This window comes from Gorilla gorilla, chromosome 4, assembly GCF_029281585.2.
Source record: "Gorilla gorilla gorilla isolate KB3781 chromosome 4, NHGRI_mGorGor1-v2.1_pri, whole genome shotgun sequence".
NCBI lineage: Eukaryota > Metazoa > Chordata > Mammalia > Primates > Hominidae > Gorilla > Gorilla gorilla.
The window spans coordinates 83,081,373-83,106,670 of NC_073228.2; the positions used below are offsets into that span (position 1 = coordinate 83,081,373).

At 56.3% G+C, this 25,298-nt stretch overlaps 3 protein-coding genes across 9 annotated transcripts in view; 1 reads left to right on the plus strand and 2 right to left on the minus strand.

The window, feature by feature from the left end:
• FLII (FLII actin remodeling protein) overlaps window positions 1–9,355 on the minus strand; it is a 14,381-nt gene extending 5,026 nt beyond the window's left edge. Inside the window, exons 1-14 of one of the 2 annotated variants that reach the window (XM_019027110.4) lie at window positions 8,758–9,355; window positions 7,039–7,149; window positions 6,656–6,727; window positions 5,312–5,392; window positions 4,898–4,983; window positions 4,650–4,811; window positions 4,208–4,311; window positions 3,673–3,848; window positions 3,430–3,587; window positions 2,603–2,687; window positions 2,130–2,277; window positions 1,811–1,944; window positions 1,396–1,608; window positions 969–1,148 (exon numbers count right to left, since the gene is read on the minus strand). In XM_019027110.4, the coding sequence (XP_018882655.1) occupies window positions 969–1,148; window positions 1,396–1,608; window positions 1,811–1,944; window positions 2,130–2,277; window positions 2,603–2,687; window positions 3,430–3,587; window positions 3,673–3,848; window positions 4,208–4,311; window positions 4,650–4,811; window positions 4,898–4,983; window positions 5,312–5,392; window positions 6,656–6,727; window positions 7,039–7,149; window positions 8,758–8,820 (1,773 nt within the window). In that variant the 5' untranslated portion in view covers window positions 8,821–9,355. Of the gene's footprint in view, window positions 1–968; window positions 1,149–1,395; window positions 1,609–1,810; window positions 1,948–2,129; window positions 2,278–2,602; window positions 2,688–3,429; window positions 3,588–3,672; window positions 3,849–4,207; window positions 4,312–4,649; window positions 4,812–4,897; window positions 4,984–5,311; window positions 5,393–6,655; window positions 6,728–7,038; window positions 7,150–8,757 lie in introns of both variants that reach the window. The other variant, XM_004042166.5, reaches the window with a different exon arrangement.
• Window positions 9,356–10,660: 1,305 nt separating this feature from the next.
• Window positions 10,661–15,905, plus strand: MIEF2 (mitochondrial elongation factor 2). 2 transcript variants are annotated; one of them, XM_055386073.2, is made up of 5 exons: window positions 10,661–10,861; window positions 11,628–11,851; window positions 12,838–12,991; window positions 13,211–13,373; window positions 13,834–15,905. In XM_055386073.2, exons 2-5 carry the CDS (start codon window positions 11,838–11,840, stop codon window positions 14,886–14,888), a joined length of 1,386 nt encoding a protein of 461 aa, XP_055242048.1. In that variant the 5' UTR covers window positions 10,661–10,861; window positions 11,628–11,837; the 3' UTR covers window positions 14,889–15,905. The 2 variants fall into 2 exon arrangements, with proteins under 2 accessions (XP_055242048.1, XP_004042218.1); XM_004042170.4 differs by lacking the exon at window positions 11,628–11,851 and having other exon boundaries at window positions 10,663–10,861.
• A 4,046-nt stretch (window positions 15,906–19,951) lies between these two features.
• Window positions 19,952–25,298, minus strand: part of TOP3A (DNA topoisomerase III alpha) — a 43,421-nt gene continuing 38,074 nt past the window's right edge. For 2 of the 5 annotated variants that reach the window (XM_019028215.4, XM_019028218.4), the window contains one exon: window positions 21,485–25,057. In XM_019028215.4, the coding sequence (XP_018883760.1) occupies window positions 24,879–25,057 (179 nt within the window). In that variant the 3' untranslated portion in view covers window positions 21,485–24,878. Of the gene's footprint in view, window positions 21,445–21,484; window positions 25,058–25,298 lie in introns of those variants that run through there. The other 3 variants (XR_008679543.2, XR_002006161.4, XM_055386066.2) reach the window with 3 other exon arrangements.

Here is a 25,298-nt window from a genome sequence, read left to right on the forward strand (position 1 = left end):
CTTAGTACTTTGGGAGGCCAAGGCGGGTGGATCACCTAAGGTCAGGAGTTCGAGACCAGCCTGGCCAACATGGCAAAACCCCATCACTACTAAAAAAATACAAAAATTAGCTAGGCGTGGTGGCACATGCCTGTAATCCCAGCTACTTGGGAGGCTGAGGCAGGAGAATCGCTTGAACCCTGGGGGCGGAGGTTGCAGTGAGCCAAGATTGTGCCACTGCACTCCAACCTGGGCAACAAAGCGAGAGTCTAAAATAAAACATACACATCTGTGTCTATAAACATACACACATCGGGGTGTTGGGATGTATGAAAAACATGGACACGTTCACCCACGTGTGTAAAGATGCCAGCAGCATGTTTAGATGCACGCATATCAGGGTACACCAGCAAGTGGGTTCATGGAAGAGTGGAAACCTGGGTGAATGTGGGTAAAAAAAACTCGGCGGGGGTGGGGTGTGTGCATAAACTCCATGTGTGTGTACATGCGAACATATGTCTAGGTGTAACCAGCTGGCGGCTAACACTGCTCAGTAATTTATTCAAGACTGGACTCTGGTCCCGCCCTTGGCCCCACCTCCTTGGCATCCAGGTGTGTCCTTGCCTCCTAATAACAGGTTTTGGCCCTGCCTCCTCACTGCTCTTGGCAACACCCCTTCCACCCTACTCTCAGCTCCCCTGTGTCAGCCCATTGGTCTAGCTCCCATGCCCAGCCTGTACCCTTATCCTTGCCCGGATGAATTCTGCCCCGCGTTCCAGAACTCTCCTTTGCTGACCCAGGCTTTGGCCACCTTAGACCTCACCCTGCGGTCTGCCTTAGGTCCCGCACAGTATCGTTGATCCACCCCCTTTAACCCCAGCTCCCTGCCTGCCCACCTGTTCTGCCCACCTGCCTTGGGCCCACTGCCCCTGCACCAGAGTTCCCTGGGTCCCCCACTCTGCCCACCCCCAATTTTAACGGGCTGGCACCTGCAGGAACTCCTCGCTCTCATCGCCCATCTCCTCCCGGACAGTGCGGCACTCAGCACCCAGGTAGTTGCGCAAGTTGACAGCGTGGATGGCAGAGCAAGCTTTCTTGTCGAGTGTGGCCTCCCCGCCAATCCAGTAGTAGATCTCCCAGTTGAGGGAGCCGCTGTCATCCAGAAAGGTCTGGAAGCCAAGGCACTGGCCACATCAGCTTTCATCCTGGCCTTCCGGCCACCCGGGAGACGCCACTCTGAACAGCACAGGCTTCCCAGCCCCAGGGGCTTTGTACTGCCCCTGTGCCTGGACCACCTCCTGCAGCCTGCCCACCTCCCACCTGGCCTCCCTGAACAAAACTCTGGAGTTGGGGACTGAGCCATCTTAGAGGAAGGTACTGGGCCACATGGCCCCTAACAGCATGCCCAGCCCTCACCTTGAGCACAATGTAGCAGTCAGCCTCGTAGAACTTGCCGTGGAAGGCTTCCTCCACCAGCACAGGCACGAAGTTCTCTATCTGCCAGATGGTCAGGCCGGGCAGCTGGCCCACGTCCTCCGTGAAGAACTCGGAGTAGTCAAGGCGGGGCTTCTCCAGGCCCTGGTCCCAACGCCGCACCTTCCCGCCGGAGGCCCGGGCATCTGCACTCTCCTGGGGGCAGAGTCACAGAGCACGGCTTGACTCTGTGAAGCCACTCAGGCCAGTCTTTACTTGCTACCCACACCTCAGGGCCTTTGCACAGCTGTTCTTTCTGCCCAGCACCCCCCGTCCCTCTTGGCCAGGGTCAAGGCCAGGGTCGGCCTTCAGCAGAAGCTAAGGCTCCCTGCCTTGTCCCAGCCCTAGCCTGGCTCACCTCCTGCTTTTTGTTCTTCTCCTGGGCAACATCTGACATGCCCTTCAGCACCTGCTTGGCCTGGTCATCCTGGGCTGAATCCTTGCGCCTCCGCAGTCGCATCTTGCGAGCCATAGGGTCCTTGGGCCCACTCCCTGCTTAGGGGAGGGGTAAACAGCTGAGCCCTCACTGGGCCTGCTGCCCCCTTGGGCATGCGACCAACCAGGGGCCAACTCCACCCACCAGGGTCCAGAAAGCTGTATGCCACCCAATTTACAGATGTGTCATTTGAGGCCTGGAGAGGAGCCCCTGCTCCCAGGCCAGACCTTTCCCCACTCACCAGCTGCAGCCGCAGCCACGGTAGCAGGAGAGGCACCTGCTAGCCGCAGCTGGTTCTGCAGCGAGAAGTCGATGTTGTACCACTCAGCGGCACGGTCCGCGGGCTTGGGCGGCATGACCAGGTTGGGGTTCTCCCGCACATCCAGGACCTGCCCCGTAGGGTGAGCAGAGCTGGCACTGAGCCTGGGTCCCACCTCCCAGACACACCAATCCAGTTTCTTGCTCTTGTCTGCAGCCGCCAGGGCTGAGAGGTCAGGGAACTGGGTTCTCCTCCCACCCACCTCTGGGGCTGGCTGGGGGCTTAAATGAGACTGTGGAATGTACTCTGGATGCAGGGAGGTGGGGCCCACCTTCTCCCCATGGGCACCCTGGCACTGGCCACCTCCCTCAGGAGGCCTCTGCTGGGTCCCCCTCACTCCAGGGCACACCCCTTGCTTGTCTCTCTTGAGCCCTCTCAAACCCAGCATGCCTGACCTCGATCTCTGTCAGGAAATGGATGGCTTCTGGGAGGGTCACCAGGTGGTTCTTGTTCAGGACAAGTTTCCTCAGCTTTGGGCACCTGTGAAGACAGGGCCAGCCAGGGCCTCAGGCAGGTGACAAACAAGGGGAAGTGTGCAAGAAAACCCCTAGTCCTGGGGAGGGGAGGCAGGTAGGGTCAGAGGAACTGGCGGGGGTCTCCATTCTCTGCCTGAAGGACTTCTCAGAGCCAACAGACCATGTTATGCGCACTGTGATCTCCAGAAGGGGAGGGAAGCAACACTGTGTTCCCACGTCATGTGGCCTTGTCCCTAACAGTGCCCCCCAAAGGGTGCTCTCAGGGGCTCAAGTTGGGAATGGCTGGCATGGGACTGTGGTCTTCATCCACAAAGGTGAGTTAACTGGGCCGGGCGTGGTGGCTCACACCTGTAATCCCAGCACTTTGGGAGGCTGGTCATTTGAGGACAGGCATTCAAGACCAGCCTGGCCAACATGGTGAGACCCCATCTCTACTAAAAATACAAAAAGAGCCGGGCGTGGTAGCGCACGCCTATAATCCCAGCTACTCAGGAGGCTGAGGCAGGAGATTCGCTTGAACCTGGGAGACAGAGGCTGCAGTCAGCCGAGACTGCACCACTACATTCCAGCCCAGGCGACAGAGCGAGACTCTGTCTCAAAAAAAAAAAAAAAAAAAAGAAAAAAAAAGGTGAATTAACCCATCTTCATTTTGTCTGACTTGCACAGACCACAGGGTGGGCTCTGACTATGATCCTGGGGTTCTCTGTGCTGCGAGTGCCCCTGCTAGCCCCAGCCCTGCCCAGCACCTGCAGAGACTTTCAGGGATCAGCTCCAGGTTGTTGTTGGCAGCCATGAACTCTTCCAGGTTGGTGAGCTTGCCAATGCCTGAGGGCAGCCCGTCAAAGTCCAGCTTGTTGGAATTCAGGTACAGCTTCTTCAGCTTGCTCAGCTTGCAAATGGCTGACTGGAGGGGGAACGGGCAGGGGTGGGAGGTCAGGGCCAGGCTCACGGCCTTCCTCCCATCCCCCTACTGAGGGCCTCAGACGCACGGGCAGTGATGTGAGCTGATTTCGGGACAGGTTCAGAGTTTCCACGTGCACCCACTGGTCTATGCACAGGGACAGCTCCGTGATCTGGTTGCTGCTGAGGTTGAGGCGGTGCAGGCTGGGGAGGGTGTACAGACACTCAGGCACCCGCGTCAGGTCGTTGCAGGACAGGTCCACGTCTGGGGTGCAGGGTGGGGTGCATCAGCTGGGGCCCATGCACCAGGTGCCAGGGCAGCCAGCCCTAGTGTGAACCCCAGCTCTGCCACCTCTGAGCTGTGTGGCTTAGGCAAGTGACAACTGCTGTGCGCCCAAGTTTCTCCATTTGGACAAACTCCCTCACATGGGGGTTGCGGGGGAGTTTTCTAGGCATAAAGTCAGTGTTAAGGCATCATCATAATCGCAAAAGTCACTGTAACATAACTCCAGCCTTTTCCCTCTGGGCATTGGTCCGAAGAGCAGGGTTCAACCCCTTCCACCCAAGGAAGCAAGAGGGCCCAGAGGGGGCCAGAGCTCAGAGGGGCTCCTGGGGCTGCCTGACCTGCGAGGTTGCTCAGACCCTCCAGGCTGGTGGGCAGGTTGCTCTGGGTGCGCTGGGTGCTCCGCAGGTGCAGGGTCTGCAGGGCCGTCATTGCTGGGAGCTGCCTGCCAGGGTGATGTGAGTGGTCAGGGCCAGGGCCCACCTAGGGAGTGTTAAGGGTGGGGCTTGGCGGGGCAGGACCAAAAGCACAGGGCCCAGAGGGTAGGTGTGAGGTCACATCTGGTTGAAGGGACAAGCCTAAGGGTGGTTGCAGGGTGTGTAAGCGGGAAGACAGGACTGAGAGGTGGACATGATACTTAGGAGGTTGTACACTGAGGGGTGCTGCCTGCACGGAGGGATGGCTGGGCCTAAGGGAGAAGGGTTAGGGCCCTGGGAAGTGAAGGGGCCCGGCCAGACTCCTCAGGGTGGCTTCTGCAGGAGTGCGGTCCGAGGGGGCGCCCACCGGAGCTGTGCATGCAGCAGGGGGTTTCCATTGAGCACGAGCGTCTGCAGGTGCACCAGGCGGCGCATCTGCGGGGGCAGGCTCTCCAGGCGGTTCTCGCTGAGGTCCAGGTATAGTAGGTCAGTGAGGTTGATGAAGAGCTGGTTGGGGATGGTGTCGATGCTACAGGTGGGGAGCAGGAGCCACCTGAGTCAGCACCAGCCACCCCCCAGGGCCCACCTGCCCCCTGCCCCCCACTGGCCTGGCACCTGTTGTGGCTGAGGTTCAGCACCAGCATGTTCTTGGCGTTCTCCAGCTCCCGCGGGCACTCTGTCAGCTGGTTGTGGCTCAAGTCCTGGGTAGAAGGGGCAAGACCCAGGTCAGGGGAGTCTCCTCCCCACCAGGCGTCTGCCAAGCTTGGGGATCAGGCAGGGCACTGAGTTGGGTGTGGGGGTAGATGAGGGGGTTTCAGGGCCAAAGGGAGACAGCCAGGGACTTGGGAGGAAGAGTGCCTGGGTTAGGGATCTGACTCCAAAAGTGACCTCAGGCAAGGTATTATCCACTCCAAGACTCAGTTTTCCCATCTACAAAATGGGATAACAATGGCCCCAGGGACTTTTATAGTGAGTGGGGATTGAATGGTCCGGCTAGCATAGGGGCCAGGTGAGTGGGTAGCCACTGACCAGGACTGAGAGATCATCTAGCTTGAAGATGTCATCGGGGACTCCGGAATTCTTCAGACTGTTGGCTCGGGCCACGATGGCCTGGGAATAAACCATAAGAGTCTATAATTCCTGGCTTCCACTCTCAGGAAGGAACAGAGTCTAGAGAGGGACACCTCCTCAGGCAGCTCACCAGAGGCCAGGCCTGAGGACTCTCTCACCTCTGGCCTTTGATCAAATAGCCCCCTCTCCTGGAGCGCTCTTCCTAGCCTCCCAGTGAGCTCCTATTCATGCCTCAAAGCCCAGCTCAGATGTGCCCCGGAGCCCCAGCACAGGGCCCTCAGGGAACCTTTTCTGTTCAAACCATTTCTCTTCTTCTTAATTCCAGAAGGTGAGATAGGGGTGAGGTCTGAGTCAGGGTTTTCAGAACAGAGGGAGAGAAGTGGACCACAGAGAAATCAGAATCTGGATGGAGAGGAAGTCTGCTTTCTCTCCCTAACTTAAGACTGACACCTCCTCACACCTTACAGACATGCAGAAAGCTTGAGCATGAGGGAACAGGGCCAGAGAATGGTGTCGTGACTCCAAGTGACAACGGGAGTCACCGGGGCTGCCCCGCCACTTCTCCAGTCTGAATGCCTGTGTGGCACCCTGCTGCTGCTTCACGGGGTCACTGCTGCCCCTCCCAACCACTGCACTTGCAGAGGAGGCCCAGAAGGTAGAAGCGATTTGTACAAAGTCACATCGCCAGGAAGTGGCAAAGCCCAGCTCTGAACTCAGAGAGTCCAAGTCAGAAGCTGTGCCCTAAACATCTCCAGGGCTCTGGACTTCAGATGGGATGGCCCTCTTTGAGGCCTACAGGGTCTGGCCAAGGGCCTGATGTTCTGGGATGTTCAAGTCTTGGGTAGAAGGTACACGGTGCTCCCGGCCAAACCCCACTCAACCCCAGCTCTACCACTGCCTGGCTCTGTGACCTGGGGCAAGTAATCTGCCTTGGTGGCCAAGTTTCTCTTCCGCAACATTAGTGGAGGGCTAGAGCATATGAAAAAATCCTAACAGAATAGTGGGAACATTGCTCAGCCAGTCTTGGCTATTATTACTGTAGTTATTGTCCGTAACGGCTGGTAAGATTTTGGATTTCTTTACCTTTTTCCTGATGGAATTCTCTGATCCACATGGGTTACTTTACACAGGGCACTGCTGTAACCTCTAATGAGAGGGCCCCTCTGTGACACCTGAACCTCTGAGCCTGACACGGAGGTGGGCAGAAATGCTGGCCCAGCTTGGTGTCTAGCCCAGGCTTCACGTCCCTGACCAGACCTTGGCCCCAACCCCAAGCCCGGTGGCCTCCCGGCCAGCACTCACGCGCAGCGATGGCAGGCTGGACAGCTCCCCGTGAAGCGTGGTCAGGTTGTTGTGGCTCACAGACAAGTGTTCCTGGGCCGGAATGGGGAGCACAGGCTCAGCAGGGTGGGTGGGGTGTCCAGAGTCCCTGCCTGCCTCCACAACTCTGCACCATCCAGGAAGGCCTCAGCCACACTGGCCCAACTACCCCTGCAGCTTCCCTCTCTCACTCACCCGGCCTCTTCTTGCACACCTCCCTGGACAGGGTGCCCACTCCCTTTCTTCCAGCTCTGCTCATAGCTGTCGGTGTTCCTCTCTCTGGAGAAGTTGTCTGCCTTCTCCACAGGCTCTGCCCACCTGGCTCATCCACAGGGACCCTCCCCTGCCTGCCCAAACCCCCTTACCAGCTTCTGCAGGGCGGCCAGCTCCTCGGGCAGGTAGCAGAGGCCAGTGCGGTTCAGCTTCAGCCATCGCAGGCTGGTCATGGCCTTGACATTCTCAGGGAAGTAGCCGCCCTGGGGGAAGGATGTCAAGGTGAAGCACAGAGCCCCTGCTCACCACCTTCTATGGCTCCTCCAGCCCACAGGAGCCTTTGGGGAGCCACAGAACCAATTCTCACCATCTGTGAGAACACAGACAAGTCATTTCATCATTGCGCCTCAATTTCTTCACCCATAGAATGGGACTTTTAAGCCCCCCCGTGACAAAAGTGTTGGCCTAAGATTTGTCTCTCCTACTGGATTCTGGGCCCCAGGAGGGCCAGGACAAAACTGGCTTGTTTCAGGTGAGAGCCCAGCATCCGGCTCTGTGGTTAGCTCGGCTCAAATTCCTTCACCCAGCATTCCACGCTCTGACTGGCTGCCTGGGGTGGGGGATCCCCCTTCCAAGCCTTTGCAAAGGCGCCACCTGTGCCCTCATCCTGCCATCAGCACACAGGCAACTCACGGCCAGGGTCAAACCCTTGCTTGCCGAGACCGTGGCTCCCCACCCTGCAGGGCAGGCCAGCATCACTGCAGTCCCGTGGTGTGTGAACGCCCACCTCAGCACCTCCAGCCCTTGTGGCACCAAGTCTGGGGCAGTAGGTGCCTTCAGTGCCTGCGGCTGATATTCCTTTCCCCCTAGCGCCACATTCCCAGCTGGTGACTCGGACTCTCCCAGTTCAGCAAAGAGGAACGGGGACCCCAGGTTAGGGTGGTGGGGATGGGGTCAGGGAAAAGTGGTGTAGCCACTTGTACTTGGGGTCAAAGGTGTGTACACAGGCAGGTAAACGCAGGAAAAACCTGCCTCCTCGGCCCCAGCCCCAGACCAACAACCCAGGCCGACCCTGCCAGTCACCCACCCTGAAGGTGAGGCTGACCCTCCAGCCAGCTCTCCCTTCCTCTCTTTCTCTGCTTCCCCTTTGGTCAGGCAATGCCTGTCTCATTCTTGAGTCCTGAAACCACCCCGCCGCCCCACCCACTGGCTGCGGAGGGCTGGGCTCCGGTCCCTTTTCTCTCAGTCCAGCAGCTGCTCAGACAACTGCCACCCAGCACCTGGCACACCGGCCTGACACACTCTCCACACCAACAAATCTCACTATACTCCTTGCGTCCAAGGAGGAGACTTTTAAGCCCCTTCACCGGCTGAGAAAGCCTAGGCTCTGAGACGGGAAGTGATCTGAGAGGCCCAGGATCACACAGGATGGCGGGTGGCGGTGGCGGGGAGAGGGCAGTGATGAGTCGGCTCCACACCCGCCCCTGGGCAGCCGGGCAGCCATCCCTGAGTCGGGGCCTGGCTTGGGCGTGTGACCTCAGAGGGGCGGGGAGGCTCGCCCGATCCCCAGGCCACCATCCAGCCTAGACCGAGAACACGGACGCGGGGTGGGGGCTCCCGGCCGGGCCCCCGGCGGGACTCCGAGCCCAAGCGTCCGTCCCCGGCCTGCCTAGCCTCGGTCTCCCCGTACAGGCACTGGGCGGAGGCCTCGGAGGTCCATTCCTGGCCAGGGGAGAGCCCCACCCCGCCCCGGCCGCAGTCCCTGGGACACGCAGGGCCTGGAGCCGAGCGGGACAGGAAGCGGAGGCCAAGCGGGCCGGGCGGAAGAGAAGGCCTGCAGGGAGGCCCGGCACGCGCCCGGCCCGGCTCACCTTGAAGTCGTTGCCGCTGAGGTCCACGCCACGCACGAACGGCAGCACCCCGGTGGCCTCCATGGCGCCGCTCTCGCTGCCGGGCCGCGCCGGGTTAGGGAGCGCCGGGGCGAGGGCGCTGGGGGGAGCCGCGGGCTGGGCCAGAGCCGGCCCCGCCCCTTTAACCCGCCCGCGCCCGCCGCATTCCGCGGGGAAGTGTAGGCTTTAGGCCTCTTAGGGCCTCAGTTTCCCCGTCTGTTCGAAGACTGCGGAGGCATCAAGGAGTGCGGGCCCCCCCTGTGCTGGAGTTGGAGGCTTCCACGATCTCCAGGCTTAAGTCCCAGGGCCCCAGGGCAGGGGCCGTAACCGCCGCTGGTCGAGGCACCGTCCCCTGCGCTGCTGCAGCACATGAAGCTGGCCCTGACCTCAGAGAGATTCTAAACCCCGGCCCCGGGGCGCAGAGGCCCAGGAAGTGCCTGTACTTGGCTGACCGGTGGTAGTGAGACACCTGGATCCTCGGGTCCTAGCTCTCCTGCTTCTGGACTTAGTTTCCTCATGTGTTGTTTTTGTTTTGTTGAGACAGGGTCTTCTTGCTCTGCTGCCCAGGCTGGAGTGCAGTGGTGTGATCATAGCTCACTGCAGCCTCGAACTCCTGGGCTCAGCCTCCCGACTACCTGGGATTATAGGCGCAGGCCACCACACCTGGCTAAATTTATTTATTTTTTATTTTTTTTTGAGACAGAGTCTCGCTCTGTCGCCCAGGCTGGAGTGCAGTGGCGCAGTCTCGGCTCACTGCAACCTCCGCCTCCCGGGTTCACGCCATTCTCCTGCCTCAGCCTCCCGAGTAGCTGGGACTACAGGCACCCGCCACCACGCCCGGCTAATTTTTTTTTTTTTTTTTTTTTTTGTATTTTTAGTAGAGACGGGGTTTCACCATGTTAGCCAGGATGGTCTCGATCTCCTGACCTCGTGATCCAACCGCCTCGGCCTCCGAAAGTGCTGGGATTACAGGCGTGAGCCACCGCGCCCGGCCTTATTTATACTTTTTGTAGACACGCGGGGCTTGCTATGTTGCCCAGGCTGGTCTTGATCTCCTGGCCTCAAGTGATCCTCTGGTATCAGCTTCTCAGAGTGTTGGGATGACAGGCGTGAGCCACCGCGCCCTACCCAGTTTCCTCATTTGTAAAATAGTTTCTAAGGTTGTCACCATAAGCAAATTAACAAAGAATGCACGTGTAGCTCACAGCATACAGCAGGCGCTCAGTGAGTGGCAGGTTATTATTCCGTTTTGTTTTGTTTTGTGCGCCAGGTTATTATTCCCACTTAGTGTCAGCACCCCTGTGCTCGTACCCCCCTACAAAGGGAGGCTCCAGAAGAGAAGCATCCGTCTTGGTCCCTGCTGTTCAAGGGGGCTCGCCCTGGCTGGCACATAGCAGGACCCCAATAAATGAGCCACAGCTGTCATATGCCCAACCATCCTTCGCAGGGGAGGAGGGGGTCTAGTGTCCCCATTTTACAGGAGAAAAACTGATGCCCAGGTGGAGAATGGCCCACACAAGCTCGCACGGAGCAGGTGGCAGGGGTAGGCGCTGTGCCCCTCAGGCCCACAGGTAAGAATGAGGCCACCAAGACACTCTCTCGCAGAGGTGACCTAAGAGGTTGGATGTGCCGGGCCTCTAGCCATGTGCAGCCTCTCTACCTGGTCCCCAGAAGGAACGGGGCCCAGACAGCTTCCTCCACACCGGAGGCTCACATTACAACGCACAGACGTCCTGGAGGGTCGCCTGTCACATCACCTGTTCGCGGTCTCGGAATGCAGCCCTGCACCTTTAAATCCAGACTGCGTCATGGAGTCCCGCCCCAGAGGGAGTGCGTCTGTCGGCTGGGGGCGGGACCTGCCCTTCATTGGCTGAACCGCGCAGTATTTTGGCGCCTGTGCGCTGGACTCGAGCGCTCCGATTGGAGTTAGGGCCTGCTTGTCTGCGTGCTGCGAGGTCCGCGGCCGCCCCCGGGGCCCTAGTGGTTGGGTTCCAGGGTCCTTCACGTTCCATTCCCAGGCTGGTCTGAGCTCCGGGGCTGTGGTCCCGCTGCCTCCTCCGGTCGTCGTGCGGAAGCTGCGACGCAGGTACAGCTGGAGCGCGGCGGGGCGGCCCCCAGGGTCACCGGGCTCGGGGCTTGGCGCGCGACGGAACGCAGATCGGGGGCGTGGCCCGCGATCACCGCTGGGGAAGGCGGGGAGGGGACCTTTGGGGGACCAAGGGCAGCGTTCGAATCCTAGCCCAGCCCCCTTCCCCTCTCGGTCTCTCGGTTTACCCTGAGAACGGGGCGTCACCCGCCCACCTAGGGCTGCTGCGCGGCCTGCTCCGCCCGGGCCCAGGGCAGGCAGGTTTGGCGGAGGAGGGAAGGCCAAACGGCCTCCAGGGCCCCGCTGCGCAAACTTGGGTTATTTTCAGCCACCCGTGCCCTCTCCTGCTTCTCGGAGCTGGAAGGCTGTGGACTGAGGCCTGCGCGACCCCGCCAGAGGTGGGGCTGAGTCCCAATTTAGACAGGTTGGGAGTATTTAAAGCGCTTTACAGTTTGCAAAGTAGATTCCTGGTCTCTCTGGGGGCGGGTGGCAGTATTGATCCCCGAGTCACCGATGAGGAGATTGAAACCGGCCCTGGGGCCGTGGCGGGTCACCCGGTTGGCCTGGGATCGCCCCAGAGACCGTCTTATTTTTAGTCTGGGGCGAATGGGCGGGTGTACGGGGCTGAGTCACACAGCGCTTCAGGCTTCAGCTACTCCAGGCATCTGGTCACCTGGCAACTGGGCCCCTGGCACCCACACTCTGGCAGGGCAGGTAGAAGTCCTTGGTGCCCGGGCAGGCTGTGACCTCATGATCATCTGCTCAGGCCTACCCGGGAGAGTTCTGCTTGGTGTCTAACTGATGTCCTAAGGTCCCAGCCCTTCTCAGCTCCCAGGGCCTGAGGGCAGTGTCCCTCTCGCAGAACGTGAGGAACGTGGACTGGGCCCTAGGAGATATCTGCCTCCACTTCCCAAGTGCTGGCCCCCACCCAGCCACACACTTCAAGGCTGCCCACATCTGCCCCTCACTGCTGCCTATGCCATCTTACAGGTGAGCAAACAGGCTGGGGCCCAGGCCCTCACCTTACTTTCTGTGTTGCTTGGCCTTCCGGCAGCTGATAAGCATCACCCACCACTACCTACACATTGTCCCAAGACTGAGAGGCCCAGAGAGCCCCCTGTACAGAGGCACTGGGCAGCCCTTTCTGCCCTGCCAAAGGGGCTTCAACCCTGACAAGCACATCTGCATTGGCCTGCCTGGGCAGCTTGGGCCGTCTTACTCTGCCCGTGCTCTGACTTGGTAGCTCTGCCTCTTGGGCTACCCTGTCAAGATTTGGGGGTAACTGGTCCCAGTGGTCCCCCAGACTGGCTGGGGCCCCAAATTGTTGGTCTTCTCTGGACTTTGGGCTCTTTTGAAGAGGTTATCATAGAGGGCTGCTGTGCCCTCTGGGTAGGAACCTTCAGATGAGGCTGCTGCTGAGGACCTGGGCACCTGGCACAGGGAGAATCCGTCAGACTCTGTGGGCGGATGAGAGTCTGGAGGCCTTGCAGTCATGGGTTGGAGACCTTACCACTCACTTGTGAGCTGGCAGCCTGTAGCTCTGTAACATAGGGGTAGTGATGATGACACCCTGGTGATGTCAGAGGTCCTGGAGGGTGGGCTCCAGGGAGAGAGGCCCCTTCCTATACCTGCACAAGCCTCAGGGCCTTTGCGAGCTTCTTTCCAGGCAGCTTTGGGAGAAGGGGCTTGGCAGCTCCCTCATCTCCTCGTGAGAGATGGGGGTTTGGGACCCCAAAACCCAAGCTCATATCCCATCCCTGCCCTTTCTCAGGTACTTTACGTGATTTCCCAGGGCCTCGGTGTCGTCCGCTGTGGATGGGTGGCCCCTTTCTCTGAGAAATTCTCAGAAAGCCCCCCTCATGGGCTCAGCTCTGTTACCCAGCATAAGGACAGCCAGAGCACCTGTCCACAGCAGCCCCTCTCCCAGCCTGGCCACCTGCACCTGAGCTGCCCCTTCACCCCTGGCTCTCTTACAGGCAGACCATGGCAGAGTTCTCCCAGAAACGGGGGAAGCGGCGTGGCGACGAAGGGCTGGGCAGCATGGTGGACTTCCTCCTGGCCAATGCCCGCCTGGTGCTGGGCGTGGGCGGGGCTGCTGTGCTGGGCATTGCCACCCTGGCCGTGAAGCGGGTAAGGCCAGGTGGGCGGGTCATGCCTGAAGCTCCTAGAGGAGGACAACAGGGTTGGGCTTTTCAGAGGGGCCCTGGGGAGGGGTGGGGACTGCCGAAGGCCTTCATGGGAGCCCAGGGCACCTGCTTCTCCACCCAGCACGCTGGTCTGCTTTGCCCCTGGGCTTTGCTATGACTGCCCAGACTTCATATACACTGATCTGTGTGACTGTGCTTGCAGTTCATTGACAGGGCCACTAGCCCGCAGGATGAGGATGACACCAAGGCAGACAGCTGGAAGGAACTGAGCCTGCTCAAGGCCACACCACACCTGCAGCCCCGGCCTCCACCTGCTGCCCTTAGCCAGCCAGTGTTGCCCTTGGCTCCCTCGTCGTCTGCCCCAGGTGAGTGGCACTCCTTCCCCTCTTTTGGTGTCACATTCAAGAGACGCAGCCCAGGCTTTGCCCTGACTGACTGTGTGGCCCTGCGCGAGTCCCTGCTTCTCTCTCGGTTGTGGGCTCCTCAGATATTTAATGGGGGTGGTGTTTCTTTGCCCTGCTCCTGGAGCAAGGTGGTAGCGTTGTGATGGTGGGGAGCTTTAGATGGGGAAACTGAGGCCCAGAGGGGCGTGACATACCTACCTACTCTGCATGAAGCTGTTTAGCCAGGGTGTTGGACTCTGGGGCAATGAGAACTCGTCACCAAGTGCTCACTATATGTGAGGATCTGAACTGAGTGCCTTCTCAGGTGCCACTGCAGGTGAGAAAAGTGAGGCCCTGGGACATCACACAGCTAGTTCTCGGTGGCGTTTTCTTAACTAATCACAGGCTGTTCCGACATGTTTCCTGCCCCTTCACTCTGCAGAAGGGCCTGCAGAAACTGATCCTGAGGTGACACCACAGCTCAGCTCCCCAGCACTGCTGTGTCTGACACTGCAGGAGAGGCTGCTGGCCTTCGAGCGGGACCGTGTGACCATCCCAGCAGCCCAGGTGGCTTTGGCCAAACAGCTGGCTGGCGACATCGCCCTGGAGCTGCAGGCCTACTTTCGGAGCAAGTTCCCGGAACTGCCCTTTGGGGCATTCGTGCCTGGGGGGCCGCTCTACGACGGGCTGCAGGCGGGGGCTGCGGACCATGTGCGTCTCCTGGTGCCACTGGTGCTGGAGCCGGGCCTGTGGAGCCTGGTGCCGGGCGTGGACACTGTGGCGAGGGACCCTCGCTGCTGGGCCGTGCGCAGGACTCAGCTTGAATTCTGCCCCCGTGGAAGCAGCCCCTGGGACCGCTTCCTGGTCGGGGGCTACCTCTCCTCCCGCATCCTGCTGGAGCTACTCCGCAAGGCGCTGGCTGCCTCTGTCAACTGGCCGGCCATTGGCAGCCTTCTCGGGTGCCTGATCCGGCCCAGCATGGCCTCGGAGGAGCTGCTGCTTGAGGTGCAGCATGAACGCCTGGAGCTCACTGTGGCTGTGCTTGTGGCAGTCCCTGGGGTCGATGCTGACGACCGCCTCCTCTTGGCCTGGCCCCTGGAGGGGCTGGCGGGGAACCTCTGGCTGCAGGACCTGTATCCAGTGGAGGCAGCTAGGCTGCGAGCCCTGGACGACCATGACGCTGGGACTCGCCGGCGGCTGCTGCTGCTGCTGTGTGCTGTCTGCCGTGGTTGCTCGGCTCTGGGGCAGCTAGGCCGGGGTCACCTGACCCAGGTGGTCCTGCGTCTGGGGGAGGACAACGTGGATTGGACGGAGGCGGCCTTGGGTGAGCGCTTCCTGCAAGCCCTGGAGCTGCTCATCGGCAGCCTGGAGCAGGCCAGCCTGCCCTGCCACTTCAACCCCAGCGTGAACCTCTTCAGCAGCTTGCGTGAGGAGGAGATTGACGACATTGGCTATGCGCTGTATAGTGGCCTACAGGAGCCTGAGGGGCTGCTCTAGGTGGGTGGGAACGGGTGGCTGCCATGTTTTCTAATGCTGGGGAGCTGCACCCACCTCCCTTCCAGGGATTTGAATAGTGGTTTTTCTCTAGCTTTTTGCCAGAACAAAAGAGGGTACATTACTTAAACCCAGGGCATCAGGATGTGCTTGGGCTATGGTGGCCATAAACCCTGAGCCCAGAGAGCTTGGGTCACTGTCACCTGAGTGCAGCTGGGCTGCCTCAGGCAGCTTGGAGTGCCAGCCATTCCTGCAAGCACCGTTTCAGCTCTTGGGGCCAACCCCAGGACCTTTGGCTCTGTCCATCACCAGCAACCAATCCACCAACAGAATGTGGTTTCTGCCATCCTGGGCAGAAGCCGAAGGCCAGCTTCACATTTCTGCTGAGAGAAGGTGACTTAACACCTTTTCCGGCCCTAGCTCCAGGCGTTTTGAGGCGTCTGGTGCCTGATGGTAGGTATGGTGTGTTTCTTCTGTCCCCTAGGGGCTGGAGTCACCTGGTGCCCCTGAAGGACAGATTTTTGGCTGTTAAAGGATGGCATTTTCCTGCTATCTTCTGTGCGTTTAGTTTTCTTGCTGAGCAGGAGCTCAGTGTGACTTGCCACCCACCTGATACCTCAGGGCAAGGCCCTTTTTCCCTCCAGCCAGGTGAGTATTTTCTTCAGGCAGCTGAGGGTCCTGGGGGAGCTGAGGCTCTGTGCTGCGCCCCCAGCCCACAGCTGGGGCATCTCATTGGAGCTGTTCCAGGCCCCACTGGAGAGCAGAGGACCTGATCCCCCACTAGAGAGGTCCGGTGCGCACAGCCGGCCTCCCAGTGTGCCAAAATGAACTGCTCTCAGCTGATGGCTGTATTCTGACTTTGAAGCCTGTTAAGAGGTAGCAAGGGGGATAGAGGAGGGAGATTCCACCTCCCCTCCCAAGTGACCCTTCTCCTGCCTCTGGTATCCTTCCTGCTGAAACGAAGCTCAGCTTCGAAGATGTGAACAAGAATAAAAGGAAAAAATTCTAATGTATATGTAACTCAGGCTGGATAAGGGAGTCTTGGTGCTTTCATACGCAGCTGTTGAGGGTTTTCTGTAAGTCCTGTGGCTTGTCCTGGCACTTTGGCAAGAGTGCTTGAGGTCAATTGGAGGTGGTAGAGTTTACTTTAAAAAGTAGCATCTTGGCCGGGTTGTGGTGGCTCACACCTGTAATCCCAGCACATCGGGAGGCCGAGGCGGGCGGATCATGAGGTCAAGAGATAGAGACCATCCTGACCAACATGATGAAACCCCAACTCTACTAAAAAGACAAAAATTAGCTGGGCGTGGTGGCACGCGCCTATAGTCCCAGCTACTCAGGAGGCCGAGGCAGGAGAATTGCTTGAACCCGGGAGGTAGAGGTTGCAATGAGCTGAAATTGCACCACTGCACTCCAGACTGGAGACAGAGCAAGACTCTGTCTCAAAAAAATTAATAAATAAGCATCTTGGCCCCGCGCTGTGGCTCATGCCTATAATCCCAGCACTTTGGGAAGCCGAGGCAGGTAGATCACCTGAGGTTGGGAATTCAAGACCAGGCTGACCAACGTGGAGAAACTCCGTCTCTGGTAAAAATTCAAAAACAGTAGCTGGGCATGGTGGCGCATGCCTGTAATCCCAGCTACTTGGGAGGCTGAGGTAGGAGAATTGCTTGAACCTGGGAGGCAGAGGTTGTGGTGAGCTGAGATCGTGCCATTGCACTCCAGCCTAGGCAACAAGAGTGAAACTCTGTCTCAAAATAAAATAAAATAAAATAATAATAGTATAATAAATTAGCATCTCAGTCTGTTTGGGCTGTGATAACAAAATGCCATAGACTAGGTGGCTTATAAACATCAGAAATTTATGTCTTACCATTTTGGAGGCTAGAAATCCAAGAGTGAGTCACAGATTCCATGTTTGGTTGAGAGCCCACATCCTGGTTCATAGGTGTCCCCATCTAGCTGTCCTCATGTGGAGGAAGGGGGGAAATGCTCTCCTAGGGTCTCTTATAAGGAAACTAAGCCCACCCATGGGGTGGGGGCCCACATTCATGATCGAATCACTTCCCAAAGACCCCATCTCCTGTTAGCAGTGCCTTGGGGGTTAGGATTTCAGCATACAAGTTGAAGGGGACACAGACTTTCTGTCCGTGACAAGTAAGGTAAGTGGAAGGAAAAGATGAAAAGCTTGGTGTTGCTTTAGTAATGGGAACCAGCCAGTTTGGGATGTTTCTTCCCGCAAGGCTGAACTGCTGAGCCCTGCACCATACTTTCTGTAATTAGTGGGCTGTTGACAGCCCTTCAGCCATGCTCATCAGTTTTTAGAAACCTGTGTTTTTTTTCTTTGAGAGTGAGTATCACTCTGTCGCCCAGGCTGGAGTGCAGTGGTGCGATCTCGGCTCACTGCAACCTCTCCCTCCCGGGTTAAAGCAATTCTTCTGCCTCAGCCTCCCGAGTAGCTGGGACTACAAGCGCGCGCTACCACGCTCGGCTAATTTTTGTATTTTTAGTAGAGATGGATTTTCACCATGTTGGCCAGGATGGTCTTGATCTCTTGACCTTGTGATCTGCCTGCCTTGGCCTCCCAAAGTGCTGGGATTACACGCATGGGCCACCGCGCCTGGCCAGAAATGTGTGTTCTCTACCTCCCTTGCACCTCTTTGTGGCTGCACAAGTGGGGAGGAAACTTGCCCCGCCTTGTGCAGGTGAAAGGCCAGGGCATCTTAACCGTCCCACCCCCAAGAGCCAAAGCCAGGGCTCACTTCCTATCACCAGATGACAGATGTGGGCTGGGGAGGGCTCTGGTCTGCGTGCAGGGCTGCTTCCAGCCTAGCTGTGCCACTCGCACCCTGCTGGTCCTTCCCCGACTTATGTCCTGAGGGGACTCCCCTACCCCTTCCAGCTGTGACTGCAGGACCCAAGGGAAGCAGGACTGTGCCGAGCAAATGGAATAGTGGTGTAGGCCTCTAGGTGTTGGGTGTAGGGCAAGAGGCGGGCACGAGGGCTCCTTGTAGAGGATATTATAAGGTCCAAAGTGGGAGACACTTGGCTGAGGTCCATTCCAATCACTTGATGCCTTGATGCTGGAGAGCTTTGAGCAGTTTCCTTGGCGGTGTTGGGGCAGCAAGGGAACAGTCTGGGGCAGAGCCTGTGCCTCAGTCTTCTCATCTCTTAACTGGGGAGGGTCATGTAATACCCAACCCCAGGTGCTTGTGACGATTAACTGGGGTGGGCAGTGCTAACATAATGCCTGGGAACAAGGACTGGTGGGCCTAGCTGTGCCCCACCCTCCAGCCACATCCAAGCCCCAGCACAGCAAGGTGCTCCCAGCTGCCACTCCAGCCCCTGGTCAGAGCGCAGCTGTCCAGGAAGCAAGCTCAGTCTAGAGTCCCACTCCTTCGACGACCAGACCCCAACACAAGCCTGATGTAGAAGCCACTTGCTTCAGGTAGCTCTAAATTTACTGTCTCATACCATGGCTTAAAAAAAAAAAATCCAGGATGAGTTAAAAGTGTTCATGGTTCATGTTCGTGGTTTCATCACCTAGCCAAGGTTAATGTCTGGGTCTTCCGTTTCTAGCCAGAGAACTGGAAACAAATCACTGTTTTGCTAGGAGCTTTGCATGACCTCACGCCCTAGGCTGCCGGGTCCTGGGCTGTCCTGATGGGCTGTGAAATCCCACCCACTCCCCTCCCCGCAAGGCAAGGACAGCCTCTGCCCTGCCTGCCTGGGAGCACAGTATGGGCTTGCCTAGGCCTCAGTGTCTTAACACTGTGGTGACTCAAATTCCTTGTTTTACCTTCACCAAGTAACCCAGAGCCAGGATCCTTGATGACTCTGGTAAGGCAGTGACTACCCCTGCTCAGAATGCAAGGGTCGCTAGGGAAGATTTTAGAAAAAAAAAAAAAAAGGACTCCAAAAATGGAGAATCTAAATGTAGTCCTTTGAAAATGTCACCCATAGATCCTCTACCACTAACTGTAATAAATTTGACCAAATAGCGTTTCCTTTTTGTAAATCCACTTGTACGCACTTCTCTTCAGGAATACTTAGCTGCGGGATTGTCCTCAAAGGGGGACCATTTATTCCCGTAGAGCTGACCTGTTCAGCTTGTTTCCATATCTGCTGCTAATATTTAAAAAAGCAAACAAAAAAACAGGCCAGGTACAGTGGCTTATGCTTGTAATCCCAGCATTTTGGAGGTTGAAGCGGGAGGACTGCCTGAGGCCAGGGGTTCAAGACCAGCAGGGGCAACATAGACCTCATCTCTACAAAAAATAATTAGCCAGGTGTAGTATATACCTATGGGCCCAGCTATTCAGGAGGCTGAGGTGGGAGGATGGCTTGAGTCTAGCAGGGCAAGGCTGCAGTGAGCCATGATTACCCCTGGGATTACAAGCTGGTCTCAAACTCCTGGCTTCAAGCAGTCCTCCCAGCTCGGCCACCCTAAGTACTGGGATTATAGGTGTGAGCCACTGTGTGTAGCCAACATTTGCTTTTTTTTTTTTTTTGAAACGGAGTCTTGCTCTGTCACTCAGACTGGAGTACAGTGGCCCAATCTCTGTTCACTATAACCTCCACCTCCCTGGTTCAAGCAATTCTCCTGCCTCTCAGCCTCTTGGGTAGCTGGGTTTGCAGGCATGCGCCACCACACTCGGCTGATTTTTGCATTTTTAGTAGAGATGGTTTCGCCATGTTGCCTGGGCTGGTCTCGAACTCCTGACCTCAAATATCTGCCCGCCTCAGCCTCCCGAAGTGTTGGGATTACAGGTGTCAGCCACTTGTGCCCGGCCAACATTTGCGTTTTTAATGACACTTTTGTAATCAGGATATATGTATAATCTTAATTCCTTGAGAAAGCTAAGGTTATAGTGGAGAAAACCCAGGTGTGTTCCAAAGACAAACACCAGTGACTCTGGTGACCTGCACTGGGTCATCTCTGCACTGCTTGCCGAATTCCTGAGACGATGAGACCAATCAGTTCAGTGGGCTGCGGCCTCTGGCAGGCAGGGAGGCCACTGGGGCTCACTTGCGTGGGTTTCAGAAGGAACCTTTCAGGTTCAGACTGCAGGCCAGACCCTGACTCTATATTAGTGTTTTCCAGAGGGACAGAACCAATAGGCTGTATGTAATATATAGAAAGGGAGTTAATTAGGGAGAAGTGGCTCAGAGGATTACAAGGTGAAGTCCCAGAATAGGCCATCTACAAGCTGTGGAAAGAAGCCGGTAGGTAGCACAGCTGAGTCCAAGTCCAAAAGCCTCAAAACCAGAAAGCCCACAGTGCAGCCTTCAGTCTGTGGCAGAAGGCTCCAGGAAGCTGCTGGTGCAAGTCCCAGAGTCCAAATGCCGAAGAACCTGGAGTCTGATGTCCAACAGCAGAGAAGAGGAAGCAAGCATCTGGCACAGGAAGAGGGAGAGGGCTGGAGAAGACTCAGCAAGGTGCTCATCCCCCTTCTTCCACCTGTTGTTCTGGCCGTGCTGGCAGCTGATTGGATGGTGCCCACCCACATTGAGGGTGGGTCTTCCTTTCTCAGTCCACCGAGTCATGTCACTCTCCTCTGGCAACACCCTTACAGACACCCAGAAAAAATACCAGCCATCTCGGCGTCCCTTAATCTAGTGAAGTTGACACCTAACATTAACCACTGCACCAACACCACCTGTGTGTGAGCTGGCGGTCTAAGGTGGGGATGGGGTGCACAGGTCTGTCCCTTGTAGGGACGGTCAACAGGTGAGTGGCAACACCCTGGTGAGCATATTGAGCTGGGGCCACCTGTGTTCCAGTCCAAGAAACCTGGAGATCCAGCTGAATGTGAACATCCCAGGCCTTCGGCCGGATTCTGTAAGAGGCAGGTGGTGAATTCATCCCAAAGGGCAGTGGGGTCTCTGCCCAGTGTCTCAAAAGCCAGTGCCTCCAGGTGCAGGCCCCAGCGCTGTTGGGCACATTGAGCCTGGCTCTGGGGAGTGGGGGAGCCGGATGTTGGTGACAAGGCTTATTTTTAATTCTGGATGCTCTAAGTATCCGGGGTGGGATCAGGCAGAGACTCCTCAACTGCTACAAGTTGTGTGGGGTGGTCTCGTTTCCTCTGCTGTTAAGTGCAAGCAATCACCTGGGGAAGCATGTGCAGGACGTCAGCCAAGCTTCTTTGCCAAGATGGCAGGGAAGCCTCCAGTTACCCCATGGGCTCTCAGCATTGGTGTGGAGAGCAGGCAGGGGCTTTTTACAAAACTCTGATGGGGCTTAGGGGGACATGGCATCAGAGACTAGGTTTCAAGGCCAGGTTAGCTGCTTGGTAGAGGAAAACACTTAACCCAACAGAGCTATGGTTCCTGCACAAAAAGGACAGGAGATGCTGTCTTGCTGGCAGCAGGAGGTTGAAACCACTGTAGGTGACAGCCTGGCCAGTGCCTAGTCTCAGCTAGATCCAGCAAGGGGTAGGGGGGGTCATTTTCTTCTCCTTGGTTTTGCATTGCACAAGCTGCAGATGTGGCTCAACACAGGGACTAAAAACCCTTCCAGTCGACGTCGACGGGGTAGGATGAGCTGCATGCTGCTAACCTGAGTGGGCAATCGAGAGAGACTTAGAAATTCCAACAGGTTTGATTTGTGAAGCTTTAATTTGCAGTCGTGCCTGACCGTAAGCCTTCACTAGAGAGCCTCAATATGAACAAGGACACCCCATTACGGATGAGGCAACTGGGGCTCCAAGGATGAGGCTGCACACCCAGGGTGGCAGAAGAGGCCAGGAAGTGGGAGCTGAGCCTGGGTCTGTCTGATCTCAGATGCCTGGCCCAGTCCATGGTGCAGCCCAATCCTGCAGTTTGGTTTTGAGACACACAGGAGTTGCCTGCAGAGATGTGAAAACCACAAAGGCATCTGATATCCAGAAACTATGAAGAACTCCTACAACTCAACAACAAAGACAAACAACACAACTTAAAAATGGGGGAAGAGACCAGGTGTGATGGCTCCTGCCTGTTAATCCTAGCACTTTGGGAGGCTGAGTCTGGTAGATCACCTGAGGTCACGAGTTTGAGACCAGCCTGGCCAACATGGTGAAACCCCGTCTTTACTAAAAATACTAAACAAATTAGCTGGGTGTGGAGGCGGATGCCTGTAATTCCAGCTACTTGGGAGGCTGAGGCAGGAGAACTGCTTGAACCCAGGAGGCAGAGGTTGCAGTGAGCCAAGATCGCACCACTGCACTCCAGCCTGGGCACAAGAGCGAAACTCCATCTCAAAAAAAAATAAAAAATAAAAAATAAAAAATGGGTGAAGAACTTAAATCGACATTTTCCAAAGAATGTATACCAATGGCCAGTAAGCCTGTGGAAAGATGGTCAATGTCATTAACGACTAGGAAAATGCAAAACAAAACCACAATGACACGCCACTTCATACCCACTAGGATGACAAAACACTAGGATGGCTATAATACAAGAAAAGGAAAGGAACAAGTGTTCACAAGGATATGGAGAAGCAGTAACCCTGGTGTGCTGCTGGTGGGTGTAAAATGGTGCATCCACTGTGGAAAATTTGGAGGTTCCTCAAAAAGTCAAAACATGGAGTTATGGTATAAAACTACAATTCCATTCCTCGGCATATGCCCCAAATAACTGAAAACAAGTCATCAGACACTCATACACCAATGTTCACAACAGTGCTATTCACAATAGCCAAAAAGTGGAAACAACCCAATGTCCATCAACTGACAAATGGATAATCGTGTGGTATATTCATACAGTGGACTATCAGCTTATCATAAACATCGAGGACTGACATGCTACAATGTGGATGAGCCTGACAAACATCAGCCAAGTCAAAGAAACCAGACACAGGATGTCATGTATGGTAGGATTTCATTTTTTTTTTTTTTTTTTTGAGACAGAGTTTCACTCTTGTTGCCCAGGCTGGAGTGCAATGGCCCGATCTCAGCTCACTGCAACCTCTGCGTCCTGAGTAGCTGGGATTACAGGTGCCTGACACCACGCCGGGCTAATTTTTGTATTTTTTTAGAGACGGGGTTTCATCATATTGGTCAGGCTGGTCTCGAACTCCTGACCTCAGGTGATCTGCCCACCTTGGCCTCCCAAAGTGCTAGGATTACAGGCGTGAGCCACTGTGCCCAGCCTGGTATGACTCCATTTAAACAAAATATCCAGAGTAGGTAAACCCACAGAGACAAAAAGTGGTTGGTGGTTCCCTGGAGCTGGGATAGGCAAAATCACACACGCAGGGCCACAACCCACACCCACTCGGAGATGTTCCAGGAACAATCTCAGGAATCTGCATTTGTAAAAATCCTCCCCAATACCCCATCAGAACACAGAGCCACTGGTCTATGGGCCAGGAGCCCAAGACCTGAGAACAATCCTAGTTTCTTCAACAACTAGCAACATGACTGGGCAACTCACACCCACCTCTGCTCATCTTCTAAACTGTAAATCAGAGTCCACATGGCTTGTATTATTCACAAGGTTTCTGTGAAGGCAAACAGGGGAACATGGCCACCACTGGAAAAAGTGGAAGATGGAAAGTTAGTGATCTGAATCTGAACCTTTCATTGGACATCTCTGCTCTGAGGGACCATCTGTGGGGTGAGAAGAAATTGGGCTCAGTGCTTACCACGTGGAAAGGGAGGAAGGGCTCTCCACATGGAACACAAGGGACAGCCATGAAGGACAGAGGCTGACGAGACCCCCCAGGGTAAGCTCCTTCCAGCACTGGCTGGTACCTGTTGCTTCTGCAAATGTTCCCCAGACCCTCTGCACTCTCGCAGGTCAGAGTAAAAAAAGGCTGGATTCTTTCATTTTAAAAAAAGTTTGAGAGACAGGGTCTTACTCTGTCACCCAGGCTGGAGTGCAGTGGTGTGATCATGGCTTGCTGCAGCCTCAAACTCTTGGGTTCAAAGGATCCTCCCACTTCAGCCTCCTGAGCAGCTAGAACTAAAGACGTGTACAACTGTGCTTGTTGTATTTTTAAAAATAGAGACAAGGTCTAACTATGTTGCCCAGGCTGGTCTTGAACTCCTGATCTCAAGCAATCCTCCAGCCTTGGCCTCCCTAAGTGCTGGATTACAGGTGTGAGCCTCCACGCCCTGCCGGGGTGGGATTCTTTTTATTTTTTTAAATTTTTAAATTTTTTTGAGACCGAGTCTCGCTCTGTCGCCCAGGCTGGAGTCCAGTGGCGCAATCTCAGCTCACTGCAACCTCCGCCTCCCGGGTTCAAGCAATTCTCCTGCCTCAGCCTCCTGAGTAGCTGGGTCTACAGGCGCACACTGCCACACCTGGCTAATTTTTTGTATTTTAGTAGAGACAGGGTTTCACCATGTTGCCCTGGCTGGTCTCAAACTCCTGAGCTCAGGCAATCCGCCCCCTACAGCCTCCCAAAGTGCTGGGATTACAGGCATGAGCCACTGCACCCGGCCTGAGTTCTTTATTGAAGCAATGAATTCTGGGTGTCCTGGCTTAACTAGATAAAGAGGGAATGAAGCTTCTTCTGAAGGATTAGTGTTACCACAGCCATCTCCTTGCATTACACCATCCTTCTCAGGACGTCTATGAGAATCCCTGGGCAGCCTGGACAGGGACTGCCCCATGAGTGCTGGTGGCTCACTTGGGGCTTTCTGGAGGTGTAGGAAGCAGCCCTGGGAGCTTCTTCCTTTGGCACACAGTGGGCTTCAGCTGGGACTGCACCAATCCTCTGCTAACAGCAACCATCCTTGGGGGGTCCGAGGGAGCAGCTGCGTGACTTTTCAGCAGTGGCTATGGTCACTCCTGAGGCCTGGGAAGAGGGTCACTGTCCAGCAGAGCTGGCCTGCTCCAGAGTGATCTGGACCTTGTGCCCCTTAACACAAGAAGGCCCGACTCCAAAGGCCAACACTGTCCTCTAAGTTTCCAGGACACTAAATGGCCACTTGGTCCTGGTTAACTCATTTCTAAACACAAAGGGGACAGGTCTGAGAAAGTGGCGTTCTCTACCCTACCCTGAGCTCATCTGTTCTGAGGACAAAAGGGACGGGTGTGTCCAGGCTGGTGGCAAAGGCTGCATTTCCGGGGTTTCTTTGCGGTGGACCCCATGTCTGAGGAACTGGCCCGGGGCCTTTTGCTTCTGGCTTCCGACCCCAGGGTTCTTCCTCTGTCTCCTGTCCAGGACGGGGCTCCAGAAGTCCCTGTCGGGAGAGTTCAGGGGAGGGGTGAGGTTAGAACTGACATGCAGAAGTGGCAAGTCCTGAACACGGTGGCTCATGCCTGTAATCCCAGCACTTTAGGAAGCTGAGGGAGGAGGATTGCTTGAGCCCAGGAGTTCAAGATCAGCCTGGGCAACATGGTGAAACCTTGTCTTTAAAAAATGCAAAAATTAGCCAGGTGTGGTGTATGCCTGTGGTCACAGCTACTCGGGAGGATGCCTGA

What these genes read in the sequence shown, in the direction of transcription:
- MIEF2 (XM_055386073.2), top strand. An exon ending in CCACCCTGGCCGTGAAGCGG is followed by an intron (nt 12,992 to 13,210) that starts GTAAGGCCAGGT and finishes CTGTGCTTGCAG; the next exon opens with TTCATTGACAGGGCCACTAG. An exon ending in TCCCTCGTCGTCTGCCCCAG is followed by an intron (nt 13,374 to 13,833) that starts GTGAGTGGCACT and finishes TTCACTCTGCAG; the next exon opens with AAGGGCCTGCAGAAACTGAT.